The sequence below is a fragment of the Odontesthes bonariensis genome, chromosome 16 (assembly GCF_027942865.1).
Source record: "Odontesthes bonariensis isolate fOdoBon6 chromosome 16, fOdoBon6.hap1, whole genome shotgun sequence".
Taxonomy (NCBI): Eukaryota; Metazoa; Chordata; class Actinopteri; order Atheriniformes; family Atherinopsidae; genus Odontesthes; species Odontesthes bonariensis.
In genome coordinates, this window is record NC_134521.1 from 10498800 (window position 1) to 10512869 (window position 14070).

At 41.9% G+C, this 14070-nt stretch overlaps 1 protein-coding gene across 2 annotated transcripts in view; it reads right to left on the reverse strand.

Moving 5' to 3' along the window:
- Positions 1-867: 867 nt before the first annotated feature.
- lrch2 (leucine-rich repeats and calponin homology (CH) domain containing 2) overlaps positions 868-14070 on the reverse strand; it is a 37305-nt gene continuing 24102 nt past the window's right edge. For both annotated transcript variants that reach the window (XM_075487786.1, XM_075487785.1), the window contains 4 exons: positions 12800-12912; positions 7703-7840; positions 7102-7179; positions 868-4876 (listed from right to left, as the gene is read on the reverse strand). In XM_075487786.1, the coding sequence (XP_075343901.1) occupies positions 4757-4876; positions 7102-7179; positions 7703-7840; positions 12800-12912 (449 nt within the window). In that variant the 3' untranslated portion in view covers positions 868-4756. The remainder of the gene's footprint in view (positions 4877-7101; positions 7180-7702; positions 7841-12799; positions 12913-14070) is intronic.

The window sequence follows — 14070 nt, forward strand, 5'->3', positions numbered from 1 at the left end:
TGCATGTTGGTACACAGCCAGGCTTCCTTTAGTCAGATTTATGCTTCAGTTTGACCTGCCTTTAGTGAACTTTAACTTCTTACGTCATTCTTCTCCACTAACACAATTCAACCTTGTCTGAAAAATCCTCTCTCACCCAATGCAAACCGCAACGGAACCATTTATGAATGACTCAGCCACGAAGTATCAGCTTTGTGGTGTTACAGTGAGCACCTCATCCTGCTTTGACTCATAAATGTGTTGGTTTCTGTTGTTGGTTTGGATCATAAAACAACTTCCAAACAATGACCACAAGCAGAGTGTCGAAAAACACGAAAGTCCCAAAGTTTAGGTTCAGCTGTCCGCTCAGTTTCTCCATTTTACATCAGATTTGGTTTGGATTGGATGATGGTGCCTCCTGTTGACCTTAGACTCTAAGGGCTGATAAACTGAAAGCTTTTCATTGTTTTTTTTTCTCCCTCTGCTCTGGAACACTAATCTAACTGAGAGATCGGACTACTTCACAACAGGTGAGGTTTTTGTATAATCAAATCCGGAGCAATAACAAACATAAGCTTGATTTTGTATTTCGTGCCAAACCTCAAGCACAAGTCTTTCGAAAGGCCCTTTTTTTTAAAAAAATTTTTAGGAAGCCATTTAACAAGCACTTGAACGCTGCAAAATTATGCAAGAAGATTCTGATACGCAAAGTGTACCTTAGAAGGCCTGCTATTTATACGCAAAGCCGTGATATCGTGTTACCACGGCCACGGAGCTTTGTTGGACTCTCTGCAGCAGAGAGGCTCCTTGTGTTAAAAATCTGAAGCACCTTGTACAATGAAGGGAGAAGCTTCAACTCTAATTATTAAAAATAAAAACATGAACAGAGAATTTCATAAATGTATTTCAAAGATAAACAAATTTAGAAAAATGATACATATATATATATACACTAGGGCAGGGCAACGATTAAAATTTTTAATTTAATTAATCACATGATTTCCCTAATTAATCACGATTAATCCCATTTGTACGCAAAATCCAAAAAAGTAGTGTATAGCCTTTAGCATTTAGTTTTATTCTAAATTTGCTGCCATATGAATGAAAGTGCCATAACATTTGTTGTGCAAACACACTTTTAACATCAGCATCTTTCTGTAGTTTTTATGTAGAAGCCTCGCTCCACTGTCTGTTTCCTTGAATGACTTGCTGCTATCAGTTGTGTGTTTTGCCTTTAAGTGATATTTTAGACTGGAACTACTACGCTGAGAAGACAATTCAACATGGCAGTGTTTACAGATGACTTTGGTTCTGTCGACTCCGCCGTCTGGAAGAACTTTCAAATGAAAATGGCCGAGTAAAAGTTCCGTACCCTTCTCCATGTTTGGTGGATCTGCCGATTACTTTCTTTTCCGGTTCCACAGCAGACAGCAACAGACTTTTACAAAATAAAAGCCTGTGAGCAACAGATTTTTACAATAATAAAATACATTTAAAAAAAAAAAATAATAATAATAATAATAAAAAACAACTGCGTTAATGCGCGATAAAATATTTATCGGCGTTAAATAATTACAGAGTTAACGCGATAATAACGAGTTAACTCGCCCAGCCCTAATATACACATATATACAGTATATATATATATCCCTCCTCTAAGGCACGTGTCATGTTGCAGATGTTATAAGGCTGCATATTTGTTGACTTTCAAGGGCCTGAAATGGTACAAGATCCTGACATCCTTGGATCTTTTAGCTGCTTTAGTTAGTTTAAGCTGCTTAAACTAATGCCCACCAGAGATTTAGCAGATTTGAGATTTCTTAACTGGATAAGATTCATTGGAAGGATATTCTTCAGTTTTATTCACACATGCCTTTATCCAGAACACAGCAACGATGTGCTGTGTGTGAGTCAGGTGGCGTCCCACAAATCAGAGTTCTTCAGTGCAGCACAAAGTAAGTTTCTCTGTTGTTTGACGGTTTAATACCGGCTATAAAATCAAACAGCTGCCAACATCATCTTTTGGGCTGCATGCCCATCATTCTTACCTGCAATTAATGCATAGTTCTGTGTCTGAGGGAGAACTGTTTGTGTAACAGAGGGATGCTGGGACATGTTTGTCACAACTGTGTGAGATTTCTACAGTTACTGAAGACAGCGAAGCATCAGAGGTGTACTGCAAACATGCAGCAGCCGTGTCCATCCCTCCTTTGTGCTCCCAGGGAACATTTCCGTCACACTCTGCCATTTGCAGCCTATCATTATATTTGGTTGTGTTTTTTCTTTATTTTGCAGGGTTTGACTGTCTTAAGCTGCAGTAATCTGAGCTCTGAGTCGTCAACAACTCAGCGACAGAGCCAGCGATGGGAGCATCCAGAAAACACGAATAACAGCTAAAAAGGTAGGGTATAGATAAAAAAAGCAACAACATACACTCACCGGCCATTTTATCAGGTACACCTGTTCAATTGCTTGTTAAGACAAACAGCTAATCAGCCAATCACAGGACAGCAGCTCAATGCATTTGGGCATCTAGACATGGGGATGACGACCCGCTGAAGTTCAACCCGAACATCAGAATGGGGAAGAAAGGGGATTTAAGTGACTTTGAACATGGCATGGTTGTTGGTGCCAGACGGGCTGCTTTGAGTGTGTCAGAAACTGCTGATCTGCTGGGATTTTCACCCACAACCATCTCTGGGGTTTACAGAGAAAATATCCAGTGAAAATGCCTTGTTGCTGTGAGAGGTTAGAGGAGAATGGGCAGACTGGAGGCAACAGTAACTCAAATAAGCACTCGTTCCAACCAAGGAATGCAGAACACCACATCTGAACGCACGTGGAACCGTGAGGAAGATGGGCTGCAGCAGCATGAGACCACACCGGGGGCCGCTCCTGTCAGCTAACAACAGGAAACTGAGGCAACAATTTTCATCAAAATTGGACAAATAACTTTCTTCCTCCTTGGTTTCACCTTCGATACGCAGCTGCAGCTCAGCGTCACTCTTTCTCTCAGAGTTTGAGTTCAAAGAAGGAGAGGAAACTGCTTCAGCCACTGAATGCAGCTGCTTTAACAGTCAATGAAGACATTTAGGTTTCCGTATCTCATGTGCGAAAAGGGGCTTCAGATTATTCCTCTCAGTCCAGTTCTCAGATTACAGACGGAGCAGAAAGGGTTAAAGGCCTCCTGGAGAAGCTACCACCTGAGCTAATTCCCCTTCTCGGCTGCTCTTGTAGATGTAAAAATGTTGCCTGGTCAGACGAGTCTGGTAGGATTCAGATGGTCGGGTCAGAATTTGGCGTAAGAACATGAAAGCATAGCCTGCCTTGTATGTGTCGAGGATTCAGGCTGGTGGTGTAATGGTGTGGGGGATATTTTCATGGCACACTTTAGTACCAACGGAGCATTGTTTAAATGCACAGCCTACCTGAGTACTGTTGCTGACCATGTCCATCCCTCTATAACCACAGTGTACCCATCTTCTGAAGATGACGGGATAATGCACAAAGCTCAAATCGCCTCATGTGACATGAACACGACAATGAGTTCACTGTTGTCACCAGATCTCAGGCTAACAGAGCAGCTTTGGGATGTGGTGGAACAGGAAATAGCCGACAAATCTGCATAGACTGAATGATGCTGTCATGTCAATATGGAGCAAAATCTCTGAGGAATGTTTCCAACACCTTGTTGAATCTATGCCACGAACAATTAAGGCAGTTCTGAAGGCAAAAGAGGAATCCAACCTAAAGTGGCCGGTGAGTGAATATTAAGTGATAAATACAGAAATAATTCAATTTCCCTGAAATAAAGCAATGTGTCCAACAGAATGTGCAGCAGGCTGGGCTGGCGGTAAGATGCAGAGAGTGTAAACTTTGCAGAAGTGATTGTCTCCGAGTGTCACTGAAATCTTTTAGGATTCAGAAGCACACCACTCAGACACACCCGCTCAAAAGCATATACAATGCTAACATGTTTCAGCTGAGGTTAAAGGAAAGAACAAAAAGGCTTTACACTCGCTATAAAACAGGGCGCCGTGCTTTATCACAGTGGTCAAATGTCCCTTACCATGCAGGTGCATGCAGGTTTGTGAGAGAAAACACTTCAGCACACAGTTGCTCAGGGTTTGAAACCTGTGCTGCTGAAACCACAGCAGAAATTCAGCAAAACGGGTCAAATTTCTACCAGACTGCACCAAATAAAAAAGTTGCTACCTTGCAACTCGCCCTCAAATGCGGCACAGAATGAATCTGTACTTCATTCAGGCTTGGCTGCTGGAAAGAAAAAGTATGAACATAATGAAAAGCCCTTAAGAAAGGACCAAATAAAACTTCATGGGTAAACAAAAAAAAGCTGCAAGGCAAGACAGCTCAGTCCTCCTCAGTAAAAGAGTGAGTTATGTGCCAGTTATGTCTTCACTGCCGGTGTGCAATGCCAGCACAGAAATGCAGTCAGCCAGTCATATCTGGGTTATAACCGTGCAGTTCGGGAAATGCGCGGCCTCGTTATAAGTCCACACGCAGACACGATGACCCCAGAAGCAAAGAACGGGACACAAGTGATCATTTGATGGACGCTGCTTTGCTGCTCGCTGACATCATTAAAGGAGAGACGTCAACACACTGTCTCCTGTTTCAGCCAGCCAGGAGCAGACTCCCCAAAAAGCCACGAGCCACCGGGTCCTCACCCTGAGGGGGGGGTCTCTGGTCCCTGGCAATGGTGTCAAGGTTCGGGCTTGGAAGAAACGGCAGGCCCAGTGCAACAGTCGGACTTGTGTCAATCGGAGGAAAGATGTGTGGAGTTGGATGGTGACAGGTCCAGCAGAGCCTGGACGGTGATGCCCACCTTCACCAGACCACGCTCCTCCAGGATGTGATGCGGCAGACACAGCCTGTCCTGAGTTTGCACAGACATGTCTTTCATCAGTTGCATGCAACAAAAAGAATAGGTGTGGCTTTCTACCAGTAATTACCTGTTGAGTACCTAGACTCTGACAGTCTGACAGGCAATAATACAAACAAGGGCTGAGTTCGAAACCGGATACTAGAGCCCTGCACTCCCGCGGGAGTCCCGCAGGACTCGCGGGACCCAACACAAAGCAGTGCGGCGCGGGACACATTTTGAAAGCTCATTGTGGGCGCGGGCGGCAGGGGGAGTGCCCAGTGCAGGAGCGGTGATAAGCTGCAGTCCCGCTAACTAAAAACGTGTTAAACATAAACGCTATAATGATCTCCTGCTGCTGAAAACAACTGAGAAGAAATAAAGCCTAACTAAAAGAAGTTCAAAAGTGCGATCCATCTCTCCTTTTATTCAGGAGATGCGCATTGCACAACGACGAGGGACAGGGCATGGTTAACCTACTTAAATAATAATTGGATTACATGTTACATTTTCAACATTCTGGGTTTAGAAAAGGTAGGGTAATTAATAACACATATTGTTTTCATTCCACTTGTTTGCATTTAAATAAATGTAACATGAGCTGTAGGCTTATATTTATGCTCAAATCCACTCAAAGTAGGGGGCGGGGCTCCATCACGCTGTTTAAAATCATATTAACTAAAAATATATACTTTTACTTCCAAGAATGGAAATGTGTGAGGAGTGGCATATAACATATGTACAATGTATTATTCTTAATACTCACGGTAGATTTTGGTAGGTATGTTGGGTATGCTTATTGCTGTAAAGCCTCAGCTGCTTGTGCCATCTAATGCGCTCCTGCACTATGTGCCCCCCGTGAAGGATCGGACAGTGGTGTGCGCAGCTAAGATCATGTTTCTTTCCTCAAGCCAATGACAAGAACTTCCGTGAGAAGTAACGCGCACGTCTGAATAATGCGGGAAATGCGGGCGGGAGCGGGACAAAATATGACAGGTGTGGGAGCAGGACTGTAAATACTGTCCGCATACTACTCATACTGACTTTTTTCCCAGATGCATAATAGATTCCCCGAAATGTTGAGCATGCATCATGAGGTTACTACTCATACTCAAACTACCCAAGATGCAACGTAACTTGACGTCGCCGATCGTCATTTCCTATCAAAATGGCAGTTTAAAGCTCGCTACAACGAGGGTAGGTTCACTTCCTGTTTTTAAAACAAAAGCACCAATTGTATCGTAAAGGCTTTCCCTATGATAAAAGTCAACGGGTATTTTATTTTGTGAAAATAACCGGAAGTGCGTTGCTCACTACGGCTAGCTTTAGCAGCGCCGAATTTGTGGGAACAAAATTGTAAATAGCCGGTATTTTGTCAGATTTTCAACACGTTGGGCATCTAAACGACTACTTTCTCGCCTGAAAATGTTTCAAATGATGCTAAAGTTTACAGAGTTTAGAGCTTAAGCGAAATCAGCTTCAGGCCGGCTGATTTCGGCTCGGGGAGGAGCGAAAAGCATTGTGAGTAAATGCTCTGCATACTGTCTGATTGATCAGTATGCAGTATGCAGTATGTAGTATGCGGTTTCGAACACAGCCAATGTCATTTTACCTCCATTAGCCATGTTTAAGGGGAAGTTCGAGTTTTTTTTAAACCTGGACCTTATTTCTGGCATAAAACACGTTCATCTACTCACCGATAACAGTTTGGTGAAAGTCGGCATCCTTCGGAAGATATTTAGATCACTGGAGATCCGCGTATATCCATATAACGGGAGAGAACAGGGCAGAGACAATACAGCCTCTAAATAAGGCTATATTTGTCTTTATTTCACCAATACTTTAAGACCAATCAATGAATGAACGCGTACTATTGCACTGTTAGCTCAGAGCTGCCGTGTTGTTGTTATCGGGGGCTATCAGGGGGCTTATAGGAAGCTTTCGACACAAGCGTCTACTGGGATGACATCATCGAAATACAGAAATAAGGACCAGGTTAAAAAAAAAAAAAACGAACTTCTCCTTTAAGAGACTTCCATCAGTAAGAGGTACACACCCAACCAGTGAAAGCATGACATAACTTGCAGAGCTCTGACATTCAGTATCACTCAGTCTGTCCAGAATTCAATAATTAATAATAAAACATCTTAACAGTCGTATGAAAAGAAAAAAAAGACATAATAATATGTACAGCGTTAGCCGCATTGAAATGAGAAACGGTGCGTGTTAAAATGTATTACCTGTGGAACACCGAGCTTCTTACAGGCATCCAAGAAGTTTTCAACATTCCTGCGACACTTTGCCATGCTCAGCTTTGGCTGGAAGTCATAACATCAATCAGTTAGTTAATCATGTGTAATGTTTTAAATATTATGGAGGAAAACACTTAAGCATGGAAAGGTAATGCAGTATTATACGGTGGCGATTTGAGGATTATATACAAGCAAAGTCATGTTTACATTCAAACTGATGATATATGCAAATGTGATTATATGGAAAGTGAAAAAAAGCAATCTGACAAGTTGTTTGTTTACATGCCCCAAAGGATTGAATCAGACATCAAAAGTGGGCCAAGCTACGTAAATATCTGCTAAAACATCAAGATAAAGAAGGAGAAAAAAAGCACCCTGCCAATGATTCATGAGTTTCTGCTGCCAACTCTGCAGCCCATCCTATAAACAGAGTTCACAGCACAACCCGTCCTTAGAGACCTTAGAGATCGTCTGAATTTACAGAATTGTTAGAAAAGAAATGAAATTTAGGTTAAAGATGAAAGTGGTCCGTGTGAACACAGCTCATGCAGCCTTTATAACTTCTTTTTACACATTTCGGTTCACTTACCACTGCAGGCGATGGCACATGAATGCTGGCAACGGACCGAGGACAAATGTGATTGGCTAAGTGGCAAAGGACGACCCCGTCCATCAGAGCCGCTCCAACATCGTCTGGAAGCAGCACCTTCAGCCTGGACTCAATGTTCTGCACACACAGAAACAAAGACATGATGGCGTCACCGTCCTCTGACAACAAGGGGAGTTTGATTTTCACTCAAAGTTCACGGGAACATCAGTCAGGTGAGTACGTCACAGTCACAACAAACCACTGATCTGTGGCAAGATTACATATCTTAATATTGTGCACCACCGTACAGCAAACATGTTTGCTTGTGTACATGAGGGTGGGAAGACAGTCACCACCCAGATGCTACGCCTGGGTGGTTAGATCTCAGCTTATCTGACTGCAGGTCTGTTGTCATACATCTCCAAATCAGAAACAGGAAGCAGATGTGACACGCAGTTCAGGTAGAAAGGAGAATAACTTTTGTTTGCCAAACCAAATTCAAAGTAGTATTTTGTGAGGAGCTCTGCAGAAGTCATTCGTCTACCATGTGGTGTTAAATGCACACTCGCTACTTTGCTTTCCTCGTAACTTTAAATGAACAATGGGCTGTTTCTTTCAGATGAATAGCCCTTTTGTTCTTTTTCTACTTCTTCCTTCTTCTCCTAAACTTGTTTTTACTTTTGTTTTGCTCCTTTTCACCCAACAAAAGGCATGTACTTGTTTCAAAAGAGTTTCCTTCATTTCAACAAGATCACCATGGTAACACAACCAGATCTAAATGCTTTCAATATCTATTTTCCAAAACACATCTCAGATGTCAAAGTGAAGCATTTATCAGGAAGACTCTGTGCTGCTGCCAGATGTTTTAACCACAACTATGTAACGTTCATATTGATTCAACCATCGTGTAAAAAGTGTTGAGATATTGAGACAATGATAGCCTCCCAGTCTTAATTCTCCAGAAGAATCCTCAAAATCTTCCTATATTTACTTACAAAATATTACTTGGTTTGCACAGCAGGTGTCATTTCCTGTTATGGCAAAAAAAAAGTTCATTTTATGTGTCACACGAGTGGACTTAAAGGTGGGGTATGAGATGTTTTCTGGAGCATTTTTTATTATATTGTCTGAAAACCTCCTCACGATCCCATTGCACCCACTAAAATAGAATGTTTGGAGAAAAAAAATTATATTTTAGTCCATTGTAGAGGGTGTAGCAAGAGGAAATGTCTGACCAATAGAAGTAATGATGAAAGTTAGTTCTATTGGATTCTGACACGCAAATTAACCGTCAGCCCCCCTCTCCCCTCCCCAGACTCGTGACTCGTTCATGTGTTTTGAAGGCGTGGTTTGGAGGGGTGGGCTGAAGGGAGATAACCTGACTCACGTCATCTGGCTGCGTTCACCAACTACACGCGGGGGCGTTCCCTTTCCTGCGAATACCAGAGGGCGTGAGTCAGGTTAGAAGGGAGAGGCAAGGTTGTTTATTTTCAAAAATATAGCTTGCAGGTACCGTTTTTCCAAGATCTCATACCCCACCTTTAACTGAGCTAATTCTGCGATTTATGACGGTAAACGGCGGCACGAAATCATAAACCGTGACCGAAAAGCAGATTTTTTTTAACTTTTTAATGCATTTGCATGCACAATTTACATTTTTCTGAATTTTTAGGAAATTCACAATCTTTTTCTAATTCCACTCCACCAGTTTGGCTCATTTTAGTGAAATTCTCGGTTGTAATGCAACAAAAAGGCACTAACAATGTAACAATTCATGGATATCATGGATTTCGAGTTCTCATTGAGGTCAACAAATGTTAAAGTTGAGCTTGTTCTCTGCAGCTTGTTCCATTCGACCCCACTTATACAGTACCCAGCAGAAAATATGCCATTGCATGGAAAATCCTTTACAATGTGGGTTGAATCATTTTGCTGGGAACAGCATTTCCAGTTAAGGACCGTTTCCTTGGATACAAAAGAAGAGTGATTTCTCATCAGCCGTAACAATGATTTCATTGAGATTGAAAGACCTCAGTACCTTGGAAAACAGCCAAACTTTGTTTCACGTCATCTTGGACAACCGAACCTTGAAAAAGGTTAAGGACATCGAATAACTGAGACATGACTGGAAAGAGTAAAAACAACTAAAACCATTGAGCAATGAAAACAACCCCAAGAGCACAGACCATGACCTTGAGAATGAATCAAATCCAGCTGTAACACGGAGGCTTTGGATACTTTCTCAAGGCACCGAAATGATAAAAAAATTGAATAACCGGAAGTGCGTTGCTCACTACGGCTAGCTTTAGCAGCACTGAATTTGTGGGAACAAAATTGTAAATAGCCGGTATTTTGTCAGATTTTCCACACGTTGGGGATCTAAACGACTACTTTCTCGCCTGAAAATGTTTCAAATGTTGCTAAAGTTTACAGAGTTTAGAGCTTAAGCGAAATCAGCTTCAGGCCGGCTGATTTCGGCACGGGCAGGAGCGAAAAGCATTGTGAGTAAATGCTCTGCATACTGTCTGATTGATCAGTATGCAGTATGTAGTATGCGGTTTCGAACACAGCCAATGTCATTTTACCTCCATTAGCCATGTTTAAGGGGAAGTTCGAGTTTTTTTTAATTATTTTTATTTTTATTCTTTATTTCACCAATACTTTAAGACCAATCAATGAATGAACGCGTACTATTGCACTGTTAGCTCAGAGCTGCCGTGTTGTTGTTATCGGGGGCTATCGGGGGGCTTATAGGAAGCTTTCGACACAAGCGTCTACTGGGATGACATCATCAAAATACAGAAATAAGGACCAGGTTTAAAAGAAAAAAAACCTACTTATTTAGGATTTCTTTTAATACCCAGTAGTATGATGACCTGTGATGGACTGGCGGCCTGTCCAGGGTGTACCCCGCCTCTCGCCCATTGACCGTTGGGATAGGCTCCAGCCCCCCCGCGACCCGACCGACGGATTCAGCGGTATAGAAAATGGATGGATGGATAGTATGATGACACTTATCTTATTCTATTTTGTTGTATTTTATTGCTTTTGCTGTTCTTTTATTGTTTTTATTTGTTTTTACTAATTCTTCTCTTTATTTATTATCTGCTGTATGGCACTTTGGTACATCGTAAGGATTGTCTGTAAAGGGCTGTATTAATAAAGTACATTTACATTGTTTTTTGTAAGAAAAGATGGAGTCATCAGGTGAGTCCCACGCTGTGTTTGAATTGCCCACATATTACCTATGTCGTGAGGAAGCCATTTTTCAGCTACGCTAACAGTCGTGAACAGAAGCTGTAAACTGCGGTAGAAATAGACCATAATGCATTGTGCCAACAAGAGCTGAAAGAGTTTGCCAGTTAGCTCGAGCTGGTGCTACAGTTAGAAGCTTCTCATTAAGGTTTTCTTAGCTGCCTGGTGAGCAGACCTCTCAGCTGTAAAAGGGTTCATCTCTTTTACTGCCTAAGACACAGAGTAGACACTCAGATCCCATTTCCACATTGATAGGACCACGATGACACTGTTTTATCGTGCTTTTATCTAATCTATTTGAACTTTTTCACTTGCATCATAGTTCGGAAACTTGTCCCTAAAAGAAAGGAGTTCACTCAATCAGATTATTAAATGGTCAGGTCGGTTGATTGGGGAAACACAGCTGGGCTTGGAGTCGCTGTACATGAAGCAGATGCAGCGGCTCTCCAGCTCCATCTTGAATGATGCCTCCCATCCCTCAGCGAGTGAGTTCCAGCTGCTGCCACCATGACGCAGATTCATAGTCCCGAGAACTAGGACCACACGCTATAGGACCAGCTTTGTCCCTGCTGCTGTCGGTCTTTTAAATAAAACCGAACGCACTTTACTGCAGAGACCTATTTTACAATTTATTTATTACTTAATTCTATTTATAGAAACCCTGAGCCTGGTTTCAACCTTTATTTATTGTTCCTTGCCTTGTGGGCAATATCTACTTTTACCCTGTTCAGTGAGGATTGTGAGTACCTGCCATGTCTGTCTTTGTACTGTCTGGACCTGTCCTCTGTCAAATTAATGTCTGTTAATAAGGTGTGGGAGATGCCTTCTCCTATTCTCTGCAGAACAAATCTACCTACGGGTACTAATAAAGTCAACTGAACTGAACTGAACTGAACTGGACTTGAGAGAATACAAGTAATATAGATCTGCGTAAAGGAACCATATTTGAAACTTTATGTGTGATACCATGGCTTCACCAGGATTAATTTGTTGATGGTATATTGAAATATTGCATGATAAAGCCACATTAATGCTCGTGCAGGTGGATAGAGTGAAATTCCAAAAGTACAAGCCCCTCTGCTCCAAAAGGAGTCGGTTCTGATCAGGGTGCCTCCTCGTCACTTTTCTGTTGGAGGTTTATCAGACAGCCAATTCAGAGGAGACCCAGAACACGATGGAGGGATTCTACTGTACATCCTTTCATGCCTGGGAACGCCTGGGGATCCCCAGGAGGAGCTGGAGAGAGGGAGGTCTGGGTTTCTCTCCTGGACCTGTTGCCTCCACAACTTGACCTTGTTTAAGCCCCAGAAAATGGATGGAGACCGATGTCCATTACACCAACAAAAAACAGCCCATTGTCCTGTTTATCACTTTAGATCCTGTGTCTGTTTATGGGATACGTAACTCAATATATTGTAACATAATGAAGCACCACTGCGTTCATGTAGGGTCTGAAATGCACCAACAGCCGAGCGCTCTGTTTGAAATAAACAATGTCACAGAAATAATGAGGCTCAGGGTAAAGAAACAAGTGAAAATTGAGAAAAGTTAAGTTTCACATACAATAATGCTATAGAAAAAAACGGACCGACAAAGTTAGATGAGACCAAACAGGGCGGGTCCGCACTGTGCGAGTTTGACTCAGAAGTTTGGATTTTCTCCACATTGTAGGAACATTCAGTCAGGACCCACACAATAAAAATGCCCATTTGTCAGTGAGACACTCAGTCCTCACATTCAGCAGAGTAAACAAAAGCAGGATCTGGCCGTCTCTGCAGGCTTTATTACTCACTGACTTGTGCAAAAATGCAAAGGCGTAAACAAAGCTGCGAGGCGCCTGACCTGCCGTAACAGTCCGATCTGCTCCAGTTCCTCTCTCAAGTGTTCCATCTTCCTCCTCATGGTAAAACTGGGGTCCGTCGAGGTGTACTCCTGCCGGCTTCCTCTTGTGAAGGCTGAAAATATATAAATAGGGTGCTGTTCTGAGTTCCAAATCAAACAGGGAAACACAAACTAAACCAAGTTCCTAGAAGTACTTCTTAGAAGAAGCACTTACTAACAACGGATATACAACCTGCCAGAAAATGTTCCCTTGTGGGGCCACAATGATCCATTATATTGAAGCAAACAATCTGTGCAGTATCCCTGTTTTCAGGAGAAAAGGTTGGAGCCATTGCTACGTAACACAGCTCTATTGTGTTGTTTTCTGTAACCATGCTGTTCCCAGAAGTTGTCATGGTATTACACACATTTCCCTTCACACATGCTGATTTATCTGCAATTCCAGGGCTGCAGCAAAACATTTTATCACTGTTTTTGCATCTTTCCACCCCTCTGAGACATGTACTCCTGGAGACCCGGCGTTCTACATTAGATAGCATCATGCTGTCCAAATCGTACAAAATCAAAATAATCTTGCTTTTCGGTTCTAACCCTACTTTAAATGACATTGGCATAGAAGCAACAACAGGCACAGTACCATCATTAACTTGGTATATACTGTATAACTGTAGTTATTTCACCAATTAAAGTTCTATAAAACCTTGTTAGATGTTTTATGAGCAGCTTTGTAGCGGTGTGACACAGTCCAACGTGTTTAAACCAACTCTAACAAATTTTACAAAATCTAATTCTAATTTAAATAAACCGAGGACAAAGGACAACATAAGAAATAATAAAATACGACACAGACAGGGAGCTGGTGCAGTGGGGCTTTCACTCTGCATGTTTCTTTTATGTGCAGAGCAGAGATAATTCACTCTGAGATTTGTAGAATTAGACAGAACGAGTTAGTTGGGAGCATAACGAAGCTTTAACTGCTTTCTAAAGTCGTGCAAAAACTGGTTACCTGATCAGGGTGGAACTCGCCTTCTACCTGATGGCAGCTGGGAGAGGCTGAGTTTCACATTTGAAGCTGAAGCTTGAGTTTCACATTTTAACTACTGATTTTATCTATTTCTCTTATTTCTTTCTTTTTTATTTTATTTTATGCTTTTTTAATATTTAAATCGTGCTTTTTATTTCTACTGTTTTAATGCATCTGTAAAGCACTTTGATTGGTACACTGAAATATTGAGTAACTCCTTCCAACAAAAAAGGTATAAACCTATCAA